The sequence below is a fragment of the Sinohyriopsis cumingii genome, chromosome 7 (assembly GCF_028554795.1).
Source record: "Sinohyriopsis cumingii isolate HCF-2022 chromosome 7, ASM2855479v2, whole genome shotgun sequence".
Taxonomy (NCBI): Eukaryota; Metazoa; Mollusca; class Bivalvia; order Unionida; family Unionidae; genus Sinohyriopsis; species Sinohyriopsis cumingii.
This window is the reverse complement of record NC_142967.1, coordinates 77019469-77033087: the sequence shown is the minus strand read 5'-3', so window position 1 is coordinate 77033087 and position 13619 is coordinate 77019469. Positions and strand designations below refer to the sequence as shown.

General features: G+C 35.2%; 1 protein-coding gene across 5 annotated transcripts in view; it reads right to left on the bottom strand.

Annotated features, from left to right (window-relative positions):
- LOC149795564 (histone-lysine N-methyltransferase NSD2-like) overlaps positions 1 to 13619 on the bottom strand; it is a 76497-nt gene that overhangs the window by 16436 nt on the left and 46442 nt on the right. For all 5 annotated transcript variants that reach the window (XR_016422356.1, XR_016422355.1, XM_089965392.1 and 2 more), the window contains exons 12-18: positions 11871 to 11950; positions 8281 to 8393; positions 6108 to 6377; positions 4534 to 4655; positions 2480 to 2616; positions 2057 to 2163; positions 1552 to 1747 (exon numbers count right to left, since the gene is read on the bottom strand). Coding sequence is in view for 3 of the 5 variants with exons in the window: in XM_089965392.1 (XP_089821518.1) it covers positions 1552 to 1747; positions 2057 to 2163; positions 2480 to 2616; positions 4534 to 4655; positions 6108 to 6377; positions 8281 to 8393; positions 11871 to 11950 (1025 nt within the window). In the remaining 2 variants the exon portion in view is untranslated. The remainder of the gene's footprint in view (positions 1 to 1551; positions 1748 to 2056; positions 2164 to 2479; positions 2617 to 4533; positions 4656 to 6107; positions 6378 to 8280; positions 8394 to 11870; positions 11951 to 13619) is intronic.

The window sequence follows — 13619 nt, the reverse complement described above, 5'->3', positions numbered from 1 at the left end:
AAAACATCTGCTATGTGTCCTTTTTTTATTCTTGGGCAACACATAAACTGAAGGTAAAACCACCACCCAAACTATCTACATCCAACATTTGAAATGTGAAGTTTGAAAAAAAATGGACAAAATAAAAAGGGCAAATGTTAAAAGGGATTTAATTCCTAAATTTACAGAATTATTCCAAGCACACTGAAGATGATGAACTAGATATCTGTGTTGACTGCAAAATAGACTCTTGCCCAAACAAATCTGGCAGCGGTCTTAGTGAATACTCTTGTTTGGATTGAAAAACATAGCGGATGACAGTTGCAAGATGCAGTCTGGCGACAGTAAGGTTATAAATTATAATTTGATGAATGAAATGAAAGGGTAATGATTTCAGTATTTTCATATCCCTGATGCCTTCCATTTTTAAAATTGGTAGGAGGTAAAGGCTTACAAGAAAGTGGGCAATTCTATAATACCTGCACTATGTCCTTAAAAAATTATCATTAGACTATATTTCAGGTGTTAAAACTGACCATAATATCACGTAACATTAATGATGCAAAGTTTCAATCACAAGTGTGCGTGCATATATATATATATAGGTAGTGTGTGAGTTTATGTGTTAAAAGAGTTAACCCCCTTTAAGAATACTCAGATGCATGATCACTTTTTGTGACTGGTATTAAGTTGCAACGTTTATCAGGAATGCATTGTCGTAGGTTCTGATTAGTTGGTTCATGTTGGGTTTAAATGCCATTTCTCAGCACATGATAGGTTTTCAGTAAGGTGTAACAAAATACATAATGCTATTTTAAAGTTGGAAAACATTTAAAAGTTTGGTATTCAAAACATACAGAGATGGTAAACGTTATGTTCACCTTGAAAGTTTGTAAAGTACATGTAGACCTTATTCACCCTAGTACAGCTGCACGAACTTTAGTTCCAAGCCCAATGCAACTGAATCAGTTGTTGCGATCTCAACTCTTATGTAATTCTTGGATTTTTTTCCCCGATTTCACACGACAACAGCAATAAAATCTGCTATGAGACATACTCAAATTGACACCTAATGTCCAATAAATCTTTTTTATTCTTCTGAAATGATTATTAAATTTTTTTAAGAGGCTTATTTTCCCTTTGTTTTCAACATGCATCACTTGCTGGACACCATTTTAAAAAATTCTATAATAAAGTTTCATCTTGCAGATGATCTGCATGAAAAAATATGTGCTGTTTAAAATATCCAAGGATCTACTTTAAAGTTAATCTGGTTCCCTGATTAACTCCACTACATCTAATATGAAACCCAGACCCTATTCAAACAGAGATGAGCCAGTTGTCTGTATTTTATCGCTACAATCAGACTTCCTTTTTTTTAATTTTTTTAAAAAATACCTCCAAGTCAATACTTTATGGGTCATTTTTGTAAGACTTAAGGCAAAATTTTAAGGGTTCTCAGGTCAGACAAGTTCAACCAGATTATTCCACTGTAAGCACACAGTAACAGTAAGGTAGGGTGTCAAGTTCTTCAATTTTCATGACTTTAACCAAAGATGATGTACATCTTACCATGTGGAGGTTTATCTAGACCCAGACACTCAAGATGGTAGCTTTTAGGACATCCACCCCTGTCACACATGACTAATTCACCACCTTCACCACAACGAAAGCAATCGTCATCATGCTTTCTCTTCAAACTAATCTTTTTCTTCTTTTTCTGCTTGGCCTCCTTAGATTTTTTCTCTTGAGCAGCAGCAGCTGCAGTCTAAAATCGATAAAAGATATTGTATGGTATATTCTCATTCAAATTACAATATTAAAGCCTGTAAAGTATTCCAAAAAGGCAATTTATGCAAACTTGAACAATTAACAAATAATTACAATTGTTTTAATGCTTACAAGTTTTACCATAGCTATAAATACTTCATATAGACATCAAAGCTGACAACACATTTGGAAAAGTGACATGTATAGCTTGCCTATACTTACAAGACAAGACAAAAGTTCAAGAAATTGCAGTGCACATTAAAGGTCTTTTCTCGGGATGCAATGGATCTCCTACTGTTGCATTTACCTTTGGACGGACTCCTAGAAAACCACTACAGTTGATAGCCCCACATCGACAAACAGTCTTCTCATTTCCTAGACAGTCAAGGTTGTAGTTGAATGTTAACTCTGAACCTGTAACAAAAGTTAATTTGTTCAAAATATAAAGAAAGGTATTTCTTAAATATTAAAGCTCAATAAAGTAAAAATAAGATACTGCAACCACCACACCTTATTAAAAACCTGGCAACTTTATTCATCAGCACGTATCAATGCTGAAGAAATGAAAATCTGAACAATACTAAATCATGATTTAAATACTGAGCTTCAATGACACTATTAACAAATTCTGTACTTTTAGCGAAACCATATAGGCAAACAATATGAAAGTTGTGTAACTGTGAGATCAAGAGAGCGAGAGAGAGAGAGAGAGAGAGATTAAAAAAAGTACCTGCTGTAATATCTTGCAATGCAAATAAGCCAACACGAACATCCCCATTAACATGCCATTTCTGGGTCTCCAGATTAGGGTTACAACTGTGGTTCATGAAACGTGACCAGTTGCCCTTTGGTCCAGCATCTATTATCCTGCAATTTGAAGAACAAGATGTGAACTAATATTTGAACCCTTCTCTCCCTCCCCCCAAGAAGCTGTCAGAAATTTCCTCATGAGGGAAGGTCCTTAACATGTTCCTAAAAAAAGAAATTTGGTTCCAAGTACTGACTTGTCAGTCAAATACTGCATCATGCTTGTCTGTGTAATTTTCAGTCTGTGTTTGACCTTCAGAGCCTCAGCTCTGAGCAGACAATCTTTTTGTTTACATTTTGACACAACCCACTGTTATCAAGACCTTTCACACTTACCAATGCACCAGTTTACAATACTCCTCCAGAAGGCAATTCAGTCAAAATTCCACAACAGCTTCTGCATTAATCATAATAGATCTTGATCATGAGTGCTTGCCTGCAAACACCACCTGTACTTAAATATACATCAACTCAAACCACGGACAAACAGACTAATGCGTCAAGGAGATATTCACTTAGGGCCCAGCAATGTGGAATGAATTGCCCACTGAACATAGACACAAAGACACATTCAAAAGAGCTCTCAAAACTCACTTATTTCGACTGCAAGAACAAACTTAAAGACCTAATAATGTTTTCTACCTCAAATATTCTCAGCATGTTTTTTTTTAATGTTTTCTAATTTCATGGTGTTTGTTTTTGTAATCATATCATTATATGTTTATCTTATAGGTGTTGTCTAATGTTGTAAAGCGCTTAGAGCTTCTAAAGATTAGGCACTATACAAAGTCCTCATTATTATTATTAAATATTATTATTCTGAAAACGAAATTTTAAAAGAAAGGAATGGAGGTCAAAGCTTGGGGGCTTTTTACGAGGCTTTACTGTCCCTTTGATTTTAAACTTATATGGTTTACTGATGTCATTTTTAGAAAATCCTGAACGCAACACCTTGATCATTGACATTTTGAAAAATATGTGCAGTTTAAAGCATCTTAAGTATTTTTTAAAAGTTAGTCTGTTTTCCTTACCAAATCCATTGATTCTAATATGAAACCACAATCTGAATCAGACATGGACAAGCCAGAGTTTGGATTTAACTCTATTCAATTTTCATAATTTTTGGTATTCCAAGTCCATATTTGTGTGTGTGTGATTTGGATTTTGAATGTAGCTTTAAATTTGTTCAATTTGTGGCAGTTTATAGTTATGTCTAGCACTGGGGCATCATGTCCCATCCAGTCATGTTATCCTGACACCAGGCCGACCGGTCCTAACACTAAGCTGAGCGACAAGCGAGGTAGCATTATCATTTATGTCTTTGGTATGACTCAGCCGGGGTTCAAACCCATGACCTACCACATCAGAGGGAGATGCTCTAACCACTTAGGTCACTGGAGTGGTCAGTCCATATTGTAAGGATCATTTCAGTAAAACTTGTGGTCAAATTATAAGGGTTGGCATTTCTCTAATTGATTACACTGGTGTAGTTGTAGTAGTTGTTGTAGTAGGGTTTAATGCCATTTTTCAGCACGAGAGGCTATACATGGCGGCCAGTATTAATGGTGGAGGAAGAACCCGGGAAAACCCTGGAAAGAACCACTGACCCACGAGAAGCTACTGGCAGGCCTTCTCACATACCCACATTGGCTGAATCCGAGACTTGAACCCACGCAGACAGAGGTGAGATGGCAGTGATCCGTAACGGACAGCACTTTAGACCACTCGGCCACTCGGGGCCCCACACTGGTGTAAAAAAAAAAAGTTCTCTTCCCTCATCCCTGAATATAAAACCACTCCAAAAGTGTATGCCCAACATTTTGATTTTCCGGAATTTCATTAATTTGCAATGCAGAATGTTGAACAAAATTATTCCGTACTTTATAAACTCAGGAATGACTGGCATCTCTGACAATAGTGGGTACATTGGGCTATTTACCTTATCTGTCCGGACTTTTAGTTTAAAAGTTTATTTACCTGTCTTTATCGAGTGTCAGCATATAGAAGTTGGTAATGTTGTTCTCATGAGCATATTGAATTCTCCTCTTACACTCTTCCTCATCCACCAGATCACCAACATATTCATTTACAAACTGACCCTGGAAATAAATTGAAGTTAAAAAAAATATTTGTAGACCAGCTGATGAATGTCTGCTGAGCGAGCCCATCTTTGAGCTTTTGCTAATTTAGTATTTTACGCATACCAAATAACCTGACTCAGTGGCAAAAAGTACTTGAAAAACTGACCACAAAAAATTAACTTTAAGAAGGTGTGGATGGAGGTGTTTCTATATCCATTTCCAAACATTGTGACATAGAAATTTAAAGCTTTTAGTGATAAAGTTAATAAAAAATTGTCTATTCTAACTGAAATAGCACTTTTCAACAAAAGACCCAAATATGGCCCGCATAACGGCTGACCCTTTAATCAAGCAGCCTTACAAAGTATTGTAACTTGTGTAAACCATATCTCGAATGTTATATCATGTAAATTTTACTATTTTATTAGATTATGATAAAATTCTTTCATCACATAAAGGCATAATTAACATACCAAGTTTCTTGCTCATAATAAAATTATCTAAAGGCTTGATGATATAAGCGTATATTACAAGCTTCATCAATGTCGGACCAGAAATGCAGATTCCAGATTGGTAACAATTTCAGCCAATCAGATGCAAAAAAACCTCATTAGCATGCATACAAAGATTTTGCTAATTTTCGAACTCATTTAAGACCTTGTAAGAAAAGCTCACACTTAAGGTTTGACTAAAATTAGTTAAAAATATTACTTCTGTAGTGACAAAAAACTCATCCAATCAAATCCAAGATTACTTTATCAATTTGTTTGAATCTTCACGATACAAGTTATTATTTCAAGTCTGATCAAAATCAGTGGGTAAAGCCAATCACAAGCAAAACTGACCAATCTTTTTCAATATTGAAATTCTCCTAGATTTGAATTATACAAGCTCATATTTCAAGTTTGACCAGAACTGATTTTGAAATGTGGCCTCCAGAGTTGTAACAGGCTATGCCAATCAAATTCAATTTCACCTTATAAATATGCATGGATCTCACTTATAATCGAATTCATCCAGATATAAGGGCTGTTCCAGTAACATATACATGGGACCCAGGGAGGCACTTTTAATGTAGAACAGTCAACAACACATGCAATTTAGAATGAATTATATTTAGATGAACTCTTTAGGTAATCTGGCAAATATTTTGAAAAAAGTGCCTTCCACGGGTACTATGTATGTTTAAATGGAATAACCCATAACATTTATTCCAAAAATTATTCCATAAATAGACAAGAAATCTGAACTTCAGAATTGCAATACGCTGGAATGTACAAGGGACATGACACAGTGTGTCAGCATGGGCTTACTCATCAAACTGCCACTATTTATCCAATCTTACCAATGGGTATTCTTATTCTAGATAAATAGACTATTGCCCTCATTGTCAAACCATAAGCACATTTAGACCTTATAGACTGACGTGGTAAAAACATATCAAGGCTTTTCGACAATAGAATAACTTACTTTCTTTACATCTTCCAGGCAATGCAAGCCCCATCCTCTTCCTTCAGTGAGCCGAGCTTCCTGACGTGGATAATTTCGCTTAGTGAAATTCTGATTCTCACATTTCTCACCGGCTGGACAAGTTGCTGGATGGCACTCGTACAGCATCATCCGATTAAAACAGTCACTGTCTGGGCCACAGGGGTGATCCATTGTGGGCTTGCACTCACAGCGTGGAATATCAGCAATATTCCCTTTATTAATTTGTACATTTCCTATGGGAATATTGTTCTGAAAATGTCAAATATGCTGATGTATAATTGGCTTATGATGTGAAACAAGGGTTAAGAACATCTAGATTATTGTACAAAACAAGGCTGACATTCAAGTAAGTCTGGTTGCTCATTGGCAGGAAAAATGTTGGGGACTAGTGGAATTTTGCCGGTATCTAATTTCTTTGACTGGCAAAAAAGAAATAAACAGGATAGGACAGATAGTCTACTGATTATAAAGACCTTCAAGAAACGAAGACAAGACTGTTATTTTAATGTTGAAACCACCTAATCTTCAAGATGGTAACAAGAGTCATGGCTTGTTTTTTTTTTAAATGCATGAGAGCAGAGAACAGCTCTCCTGGCAGTTTTGAGGAGAGTTATACACTCTTCAGATCTTTATGACATCATCGTTTATCGCACATGTCAAATATCAAAATAGTGGAACATGAAAAGATCAGTATTTGTGAAATGAAATCTGGGATAAAAATTGTGAAGTTCACTCAGAAAACATCCGGAAATCTTTGTTTTGAACAGTAAGATTGGGGAAAGTGATGGATCACTCTCCTGGTAATAATGTAAAGAGCATGATGGTGCACGAGACCAATCACACTTTTCAAAACACAAGCCCTGAAGATTATCTACTTCATAATGAACGCAAGACCAGCTAGAGAGCATTACAATTTTGGTGAAAATCCTATTTCCGTATGAGCATCTATTCTGGAGGAGTATTGTCAAATGACCTGTTGTGGCAGAAGTAATGGACACAAGACTGGACATATTTTCACTGAAGACAACTTGATATTAAATCTTTTAATGAAAATCCCAAGTAAATATGACCATCCATTCAAGATATGTAGCATTAACACAATTTTAGAAGTTGGCCGTTATGGTGACCAAACCACTGGCATCATTTTAATTTAGGATTAACAGATCATCATAACACAGCTTCTGGTGAAAAAGCCAAGGCGATACAACTCTCATTTAGTGGAAGCAGCCACAAGAAGATTTTCATGATTGCTGCCAGATCGGTACCATTTTCATTTCGGGCCAACTAACATTGTACGAAATCCCACGAAAAGTCCATGCTGATTTGATTTTCCATTTAGGATGAGAAGAAAAATTTTCAAGATGGCTACCACGAGGTTTTAGCACTTTTACGATTAAAACAAACCAGAAGACATGGTGAATGTCTTTCTGCTTTGGCTTTTAGTGTTGCTGGATTTGCAAAATAGTGATTATTCTCTTCTCCTAGCATACCGTTATTGAATAATGTCTTTGAAATATAAAGGTTAAACCAATCCCTCAACCATAATAATGTTAAAGGAACATTTATTGCCTTTTTGCACATGTAAAAATTTGTTATAAAATACTTTCCTTATGATTAAAGCTGCATGATGTGACACTCTTAGTCTGTTTGGTGCACCAAAGTGAAATCTCATGAAATTTACAAGAAAAAATATATAAAAATTCAAAATAAATCCTGCATATGTATCACCTGTTTTCTGCTTCGTCCAAAATGGTTATATTTTGAAACAATTACAGTATTTGGCAAAAATGTAAATCATACGTTACAAAAATTCTAAAAAAATTTATTCCAAATTTCATCCAAGTATCACTTACCAAAATCATGTAGAAAGTAAAACTAGAATAAAAAGAAATTTTACAAGTTGCTAGAACCTAAATATTCTAGAAAGGGGATGTCAAAGTTTTATTACTCTTGAATTTTCTTCTGTAATCAACAGTAATAGCAGTGTGTTGCTTGCTCTCTTCCGCTGAAAATTACTCAGACAGGCAGGGAACTGATGCAGATAGAAAATCAGAAATGCACATAAATGAGGTGTTAAATCAACAAATTCTGAAGTGAAGTAAAATAAAAAAATTCTGGGTTTAGGCAGTCAGCTCTTAAATGAAACTCATACCTTAACATGTTTGTAATAAGGTGGTTTCTTTTTATTTTTTTCCATTTCTATTTTTTCTTTATCATCTTTCACAGACTTCCATATTTTATATGCCTGGGCTGCTTCCACTAAGCCTGTAAAGAAAAAGATTTTATAAGTACACATACTTCAACAAACCAAAATTGTGATTATTTTAATAAAGAGGTAATTTAAATCATCTTAGCTGCAAATCTATAAAACGTAATCTACATGTTCTGATTTATTCTATAAAAAAGTAGCAATATTGTCATATCTTGTGCCTATTTTTTTACATACTCATTACTGCATGTAGAAATGACCTTGCAGTTCACTCTGCTCATTTTCGAGACATTTCGACCCTCTCGTCAACCTCTGAATTAGTGCTCAAAAATAAAAGAACCCTCTTGTACCTGGTCACTGAGGGCAAGATTTATACTATATTTGACTTTAAGTCTTCAGTTTTGTAGCAGAAAGTGACCGACAGAAGATCCTGATAATATAAGCATATATTTTAAGCTTTATCAAAATCTGATCAGAAATGCTGCCTCCAGAGAGCTAATAAAGCTCAGCCAATCAGATGTAAGATCACATAATATATATTTTATACACAGCAAGAGCTTACTCTTAACAGTTTTGCAGGAAAAAGATGGACTGAAGCTCTTTAGGATACAGGATATTGTGGCATTTCTTTTCATGCTTTGTAACAAAACACATTTTCAATGGTATTTAAATTCATAGCTATGCCTGTCAAAGTTTGCATATTTGACAGTATTAACCTCAACCAATACCCCAAATAAAGAATACAACAGTATAAAATAATGCTGTCAACAAATGGCAGTCATTTCAATGGTCAAAACAATATTACCAACTGTAAAAGCACAAATTAAACACCTCTCAGAAAAAATCGGCCACACTCATCATCAATAAGAGACAATGCAGCCAACACCATTATTTTAATTGGTTGTTAAAGTACACATGTATGATCTCTTCCTTAAAACACAGTCCATAAAGATGCATGATCAGAGTATTCTGATGACCATGATGTGACACAGTAGCTCAAGAGTGGTAAAAAAATTTGGAATCTGCTGGCTTGAATAATGACATCATTCCACATGAACTAAACATGTCACCTGCTACATCGGGCTCAATGCAATTAGTAAGCAGTGTCAACATTTAACGTGTTCAGAGCCATTCTAAATGTGAAGATGTTAACTATACTGAAAAACAATGGAATAACTACTCTGTTGGAGCTTCCCTCACATATGTAGTACTTGAAGGATTAAAGACAAATTTCAGCACAAGATAGGCTATACATGGCGGCCAGTATCAATGGTGGAGGAAGACCCCAGAAAAACCCTGGAAAGAACAACTAACCAACGAGAATCTACTGGCAAGCTTTCTCACGTACCCACAATGGCCAAGCCCCCGACTTGAACCCACGAAGATAGAGAGAAAGCACTGATCCATAACAGTGACCGCTTCAGACCACTTGCCACCTCCTCTCCCATACTAAACCGCTGGACTTGATAAGAAATAAATACTACAGAAAATTTAAAATTATATTTCCACAATTGGCAGCTCATGGCGACCATCATAGAAAAGGAAGATGTCATTGGTGAAGATCAGTGTACTGTATTGGTGGTGGACCACATTTCATCAATCAAGCAACTTCATCACAAGGACAAATGTGGCCATGGCTGTCAACCCTCCAGGCTCGCAATTAGTGAAAATAGGGATAAAAATTAGCGAATTCTGACATGAATTTGTGAAGTGATCTTTGAGTCCGGGAATATATGTCGGAACAAATGTTTAGCATGGTCTCCAGCTGATAAAGGTAGATTGTGTTCAACAAGAAAACTCACAAACAATGCTTCAGCATTGGTAGCTTGCAGGTCTTCTTTCGATGACTTAAAATATTCCATAACTGTAATCTGCTGTGAGTTCTTAATTTTCCCAACCTTTATGTGCTTTTTGCTACCAATGTGCTTCCTCAGTGTCTCTGCCGCCATGCCCAATGCTAAAATTTGTGGCACACTGCATGCAAAAAGCATGATGTATATCAGTGTTTGATGGCTGAATGCATGGTTGATTTTTGGTATATTCCCAACTAAACTTCACTTTTTGTGCAATACATTTCTTTTTCCTTGTTGGTGAGGCCATTTTCAAGATGCAGTGCCAAACGGAAATTCAAATCAGTGTTTGCGGCACATGCGCGCAGCAAAATTCTGACTAGGCCCCAGTTTCTCTCAAAACCATTTGTAAAACTACTCTTATACATATAGAATAAAATAAGCTAAAATTCTTGCTACCGGGCCAACTGTACCAATCAGCTCTAGTTCCACTAATATCGCAACCAGTATTACCAGACCACTTCGGCAACTGCTGATATCACTACTAGCGCTTAATGGGAAATCGGTTATTTTATTAAAGATTTAAAATAATTGAGAATTGGGATATTTGTGATTTTTTGGCATGCAGTGTGAATCCATGAATCGCTGAAAAAGTTGTGAAATTCATGCCAAAATCTCAAGGGCTGGCAGCTTATGTGCAGCTGATATGAAAATCTGGGAAAGGTTGGAACTAATTAATTGTAGTTTTGAGAAAGCTGGACTTGTTTAATTTAACAAACTGAGGATTATTTACCTGTTGAACATTCATGTGTACTAGCAAACAACCGACACAATCGTGATCCAGTGACTTGGAAGGAAAATCACTGAAGCACGAGATGCAATACTCAGCTGTAATTTGTATATATACATATTGGTTTATTAGTAATTGTACTTCAATAGATAGTTCTAGTATTTTACAGTTATGTTTTTCAGTGGGATTAAGCATGAATTGATAAAATGAGGTGTTTTTAAATATTCTGACATGTTTCATTGAATCAAAAACAGGTTTGAAAAGCTATTAAACATAATTTGCACATATCATCTATTCTCTTTAATTTCCAGTAATGCTAGTGTTTGAATACCTCGTGCTTTTCTAATTTCCCTCAATGTGCATACTCATCACAAAACATCAATGGTAATTACAGCTACTAGATACCATATAGATGCATGTGCATTTTGAAATCGTATAAAATGTAACTACTTAAAGTGTTCAAATAAAATATTCACATGTAAAAGCTAATATTTTACTGCTAGATTATTGAAATGACATTGATTTATTGAATAACTTTATTGATTTAAAGGAATGAAACACCGTGGGGTAGTACGGACTCAATATGTTTGGAGATTCTGATATGAGCTCATATTCCAAGTTTGATTAAAACTGATCAGAAATGTGGACTCTTGATTTGCCAATAGAATGTTGCAAGACTTGTCACTGACAACACATAATGGATGCAGGTTAATTTAGCAAGTTAACTTGACAATACATCCAGGCAAGCTAAAACCACGTATGGATGTCGGTCTTTTGCAGCTACTTTTTCAAGTTGATTCATTCTAGTGATAGCAAATATGTAATGACCAATATATCAATACAGTGAAAAGGAAAACTGCTTAAAAGTCCTGATTCTGACAGGATCGATCTGTATCATTCTGAACATAAAGAAAATTAAACTGTTGTACAGAAAGTGGATGAAGGAAAACAACCTTTTGAAAAAATCTTGTGTAGACTCTTATTGGATGAGGAATCCTTGCTTCCTTTATCTCCATCTTGAAAGGCAAAAACTCTGCAAATAATAATAATAATAATAATAATAATAATGATGATGATAATGATAATAATAATAATAATAACAATAATAATAAGAATATGTGGTCCCCCTCTTATATGGCCACCCATTCTGCACTGGGAAAATGGCCATATAAGACAGGCAGCCTTTCCAGAGGTGGACTATATTTGTGAGAAGTATATATAGCAAGAAAGCTACACATAATTTCAAAGCATTTAATATCTTCATTTAAAAGTAACATTAATTATGAAAAGTTTCTTCTTGTCTTACGGCTCATTTAACAGTTTTTATTCTTATGTGTGAAATGCGAGTGGGGTATTGATATCAAACACATTGCAAAATCATTCAAAAAAGTTATTTATATCTTTGTACACACATTGTTTGGCATTTAAAATAATTGCTTCCATTTACTCCATTTTCCCACTGCTGCTGAATATTCTCATCTGTTACAATGTTTAACTGAGTCTTTCCAATATAATTTTTTTTAGCAAGAACTTTTGAACTCTCCCCACTGCCATCAAGTCAAATAACTTTATCTTTTCAAGTAATAATTCTGCGTCTACATGGTGATAAGTTTTGTAACGATTCATTCCTATTTATTAATTATACAGTACTGCAATTTAATTATACAGATGAGTTGTAGAGTAGACGAAAAGCCTTGTTTACAAAGGAAGTGACACATGTACTGTCACATGGCTTTTTGGTCTTTGGTAGCCAGTTTTGTTCAAGGTTAATTTCTCTCAAGGTGTTAATCCACGAACTGTATATTTAGCCAATGATGACCATGTTATGATCTTGACAATTATGTCTAGTCGTAATCATCAAAGAGAAGAACTCAACTGCTGTGTGAAGCCCAATACTCTACCACAACATTGTTGACCCTGTTTCTTGTAAATGTTAATGTTTATAGATTATGAAATAACATTAACCTTAGTGGTACATGTACTTTAGCTAACACTTCTTTCAGTACCCAAAACTTACAGCATGAATCATACATTAGTAAAGACAATTTAATTACTTATCATATGAACTAAATATTTGTTCTAAACACGTTTTAAAATAAAACGAAGGCACTTTTGAAGGGTAATTTTAAATTTTTGCAATAATATGCCTGCTGATGGTTGCATTGGAGCAGTGGCTGTTTTCGAGGGGGACTTTTAAACACAAGCTCGTCAGAGCTAAGGGATTCTGCCATAAATTAAGTGGATGGCCACCAGTTGTGGGACGGGAGGCATTCAAGAGGGGGACCACTAAACTACTACTACTCCTAGATGTAACAGGTCCTTTGAAGGGACTGACACTCTACTCGGAAAAATGAATATCCAGAAATTCAAAGTAAGACCATTTCTTCCTGTTAATTGTGGAACATTGAAATCATCTTTACTCTGCCAAACTTCAATATTGTGATAAATACAGAAGGTATCAACATAGTGATTACACTTTCTTTTAAATATTAATAAGGCTAAACTTCAAATCGCTAAATTTTCCAAGAGGCCAGAAAAAACAAATGACCATAATCCAGTATATTTTGTCATTTTACAGCATACTACATTTTTTTTTCCAAACCAACTTTGATCGAATTTCTCTACAGCAGGTTTAGGATCAAAATTCTCAAATTCTTGAACAGTTGTAAGTTGGGTTGCCATTTACCTTCTGCAGTCAAGAT